The sequence below is a fragment of the Drosophila montana genome, unplaced genomic scaffold, assembly GCF_035044405.1.
Source record: "Drosophila montana isolate Dmon_TW-CO22-7 unplaced genomic scaffold, ASM3504440v1 contig_1083_1, whole genome shotgun sequence".
In the NCBI taxonomy this organism is placed as follows: Eukaryota; Metazoa; Arthropoda; class Insecta; order Diptera; family Drosophilidae; genus Drosophila; species Drosophila montana.
In genome coordinates, this window is record NW_026996074.1 from 945,390 (window position 1) to 949,415 (window position 4,026).

The window sequence follows — 4,026 nt, forward strand, 5'->3', positions numbered from 1 at the left end:
AGTGTGGTTCAAAGGTTTAATAAACGAAAGTTTATTTGTCGGACTCAAGATTCTCATCAAAATACTGGGCAGAAACAGTTGATTCCAACTTTTTGTTCTTCATTCTTCCGACTTTAAACATATTTTAAAATTTAGATTTTTCAAAAAGACATACAAATGGCGCATAAGGCAAAAGCGACTTTACAAGCTATTTAATAAATAAAAATATCTAAAAAAAATAAAAGATTTTTCACGTGCGGGAAATGGGTAAAAAAGTTATATATATAGAATTTTAATTTTAATTTTTAGATTTACTAAATTTGCTAGACTTTTTATATGTGTTAACATAGAACTCGGTATCTTAAATTAGTCTTAAAGAGCATCGTTACCAGGTAAAGGTATTTAATTGTTTTACACAGTTTTGTTACAAACTTTATATAACTTATGAGTTATTATAGCTCTAATGTAAAAATTACAGTGCCAATTGTAGTTTTTGGATTTGGTCAAAGTATATTTAAAACATAAAAGGTTTTTCAAACAGAAATACACTAATTTTATCTGAACGAAAATAGTCGCATCTATGACAAGTTTCATTAACATAGTTTAGTTTCCAAAAAAAAATAAAGGAAGATCAGATCAATGTATTAACGGCAATGTCTCATTTAGTTCAAAATTATTATACCGTTAAGATTAAATAATTTAATTTAATATAAAAGGATATAAGGAAGTTTTAAAGATAGTCTCCTAATATTTTGCTTAGCTTTGTCTTCGTAATGCAGGCAGTTCATATATCGGATCGGATCGGACCACTATATCAAATGGTTTTATTGGGATATCTTAGCTAAACTGGATACTATTACTAGTTACTATATTACTATTTTTACTATTGTCTTAATTATTATTATGATATGGGCCTATATATACAAAGCGATTAGAATGAGCAAGACACTACATAAATTATGGCCTATCCTATGCTGTATAAATATGTTTTTTAATGAGTCAGTGTATCGCAAAGATAGAAAAATAAAACTCTGTTTTTGCTTATCTATTTATATATTTAAAAGTCTAGCAATTGCATTAAATACAGTATTTGATAAATGTTTTTTCATAAGTTACGTAAGTACAATAATAACTGTTGACTTTGCATTAATCTAAGACCTCAAAGTCCTTCAACGCGCGTCAATGCGCTCGCCTGGTAATACCCGCATCTGAGCACATGCTACGTGAATCGCTCAAGCAGGATGCATAGGCCATGGCGTGGGGTATGAAGTGCTGTTCATAGACGCCGGAAAAAAGCTGAGCATATGGTCCACTGGCGAAGACGGCCACATCGTCACCGCCGTGTGTCTCAGACTCCAGCGGCACCGCTGTAGGGAACATGAAGTCTTTGTTTTTCATGTTGATAGAACGTAGATTCTTACGCTTGATGGCGCCTCCTTCCTTCAGATAGTTGGTATTATAGCCAGGTCCATTGGCATAGCTAAGCGTGGCATATGGCAAATCATCGGCTGCCAGTTGGCCGTCATTGATGCCAAATATGTCATTCTTGCGACTTGAATAGCCTGCAAGCGACATTGTATGTGAGTGATCCGAGGTGACCACAATTAACGTATCTTCTATGCTGCTGTGCGTGCGTGCCCAACGTACTGACTTGTCGAACTCTGCCGTCTCATCAATAGCGCGAAGGGCCAACGTATCGTGGTGTCCATGGTCGATGCGACCTCCCTCGACGAACAGAAAGTAGCCACGTCCGGCACTCTGGCGCTGTAGGATTTTCAGCGCTGCTTGCAGCATCTCCTCCAGCGTCGGCTGCTCTTGGGCATCCGCATCCAGATGGTAGGGCATATGATATGGAGCGAATAAGCCAAGCACGCGCGTCGTCTGGTTGGATAACTCTAGTAACTGCCTACGTGTGTGTACATAGTGGGCGCTGTTGGTGTGCTGTCGTTGCCATTCTTCGATGAGATTACGCCCGTCTTTGCGGCGTCCCAGAACTCCGTTCGGATCCCTGACATGTTCAGGTAAAAAGTTTTGGCGTCCCCCGCCTAAAATGACATTCAGATTTTGACCCACTTGACTGTTGACCAGCTGTGACGCAATATCCTCACAGATAGTTGGATCAGCCCCGTCGGCCTTGATATCTGCGTCGTTCTCCCAGTTGCGATGAGCTATGTGGGCGTAGACACCCGCTGGCGAGGCGTGTGTCACTGATGTCGTTGTGATCAGGCCCGTGGCCATGCCCTGGCGCTGGGCCCATGCCGCAATAGACGCCACATGATGTTCCGGCTGGGATTGGGCATGGCAATCCTTCATATGCACAGCAGCCGTGACGCCTACAGTTCCATAGTTGGCCTTGACGCCACCAAGATAGGCGGTGGCCGTGCAGGCTGAATCAGCCACCTGCATGTTGGCACAGTACGTCTTGCTAAGCCCAACATAGGGAAACTGCTCGAAGGCAAACTGTTTCTCCTCGCCGCCCAAATAGACGCGACCCGCCGTTATTGTTGGTATGGACATTCCGTCGCCCAAAAACAATATTATATTCTTGGCCAGCTGTGTGTTCAGCCTCATTTTGCTTTCCAGCTGCTGCTCCAGTGTCTGGTTGGCGATTCCGCGCCAGTAATCCGCATACTGCTCCACCCTTTGTGATGAGAATGTCATCTCCGGCATGTAAGCGCGCTTGGAGCGTTCTACCCATCGACTAGTTGGTTCGGCTCTATACACAGGATGCATGCGCCGCTCAGCTTCGCGTGTTGGCAGTACTGTGAGTGGGTGCAGTTTTGTCAGTTTTTGGTGGCTCAGGCATACTGCTTAATGTCCAATCACTTACCATGTCCGCCGGCCAGCGCAATGAGTCCGCCAAGTGCGAATAGTTGCAAGATCATCTCAAGTAGCTGTCTACGGCTTGCCTGTACCTTGCTGAGCACGTTTCAATCGGGAATGATACCGACTCGCACGAGACCGGCGTTATTTATAGTCGTGCTCGATTTCATAACAGGTCATCGCCGCCGCCATAACGGCTGATAAACGAAAATCTATGTAGTACATAAAATCTGAAGCGGCAATCGATGCCGCTGCCTACCCCGTCTTCGTCAGCCCGAAGGTTCCGGAATGTGTGTGTGTGTGTGAGTGTTTGTGTGTATTTGTTGTGTTTTGTATTTTGAAAACAGTTTTGTTGGGTTTTCAAAGTGCGTTATCATTATCCGCGGCGCGTCAACCACGACATGTCGTCTGCCTGCCCGTCCCCGATGCGATCCAGTGTTTGCTTTGCCTGCGGAACAGAAAACGCGATCGTCGTTCACGTGATCGTTTTTTTCCTCATCTTTTTTTTCAATTTAGAACTGTGTGTACACAGTTATGTAGATCCATGTTATGAGTTCTCTGTAAGTCATAAACTCTTAATGCACAGCCATAAAACCAGCACCAAATTAGCGACCTGGCCTCACAAATTTCTAATAAATTCTTTTGTCATATGTACAGCTATGCTATTTTTTGACTAACAAATTTAAATTTAACTGAAAGGAGCTGTTGGCCAAAGTATCGCAAGAGTATTTTAATAGAGCATGGCTACCAGTGTGTAAGGTTTTCATTGATGACTAGGTAGATGTGGCGTCTTCTCAGTCACCTTGTCGGGATTGCCGAGGCTAGTGGATTTCCCATCCGATGGTGAGTGGACTTGAGTACGTATTCTTCGTATCCTGCTATCCACATGGATCTAGTTAATATTTGTCTTCTCGGGAACTTTTTATGGCTGTGCTTTGTATTTACAATTTTGTGCAATTATTTTTTGGTAGACGTACCTAGTCATTTTTGGAGACAACTTTCTCTTGTGCCCCAGCTGCCTACGCTACTGATCCGTGTTATCCTAAAATATCATATTTGTACAAATTAAACAAGTAAGAGGCTCTAGTCGGGAGCTACAGACCCTGGGGATACAATCGCAATTGCAATGCTGTTGATAGAAGTCAACGCAGACGCGCATGAATGTGTGTGTGTGTACACGTATACAGAAATTCTTGGAATTTGCGCTAGCTGCTGCTAACACGT

The 4,026-nt window shown here is 42.9% G+C and overlaps 1 protein-coding gene across 1 annotated transcript; it reads right to left on the reverse strand.

The window, feature by feature from the left end:
• Positions 1-1,079: 1,079 nt before the first annotated feature.
• Positions 1,080-3,239, reverse strand: phu (phurba tashi). The gene is made up of 2 exons (XM_064688753.1): positions 2,810-3,239; positions 1,080-2,741 (listed from the first exon to the last, which is right to left on the reverse strand). Exons 1-2 carry the CDS (start codon positions 2,862-2,864, stop codon positions 1,159-1,161), a joined length of 1,638 nt encoding a protein of 545 aa, XP_064544823.1. The 5' UTR covers positions 2,865-3,239; the 3' UTR covers positions 1,080-1,158.
• Positions 3,240-4,026: the final 787 nt, after the last annotated feature.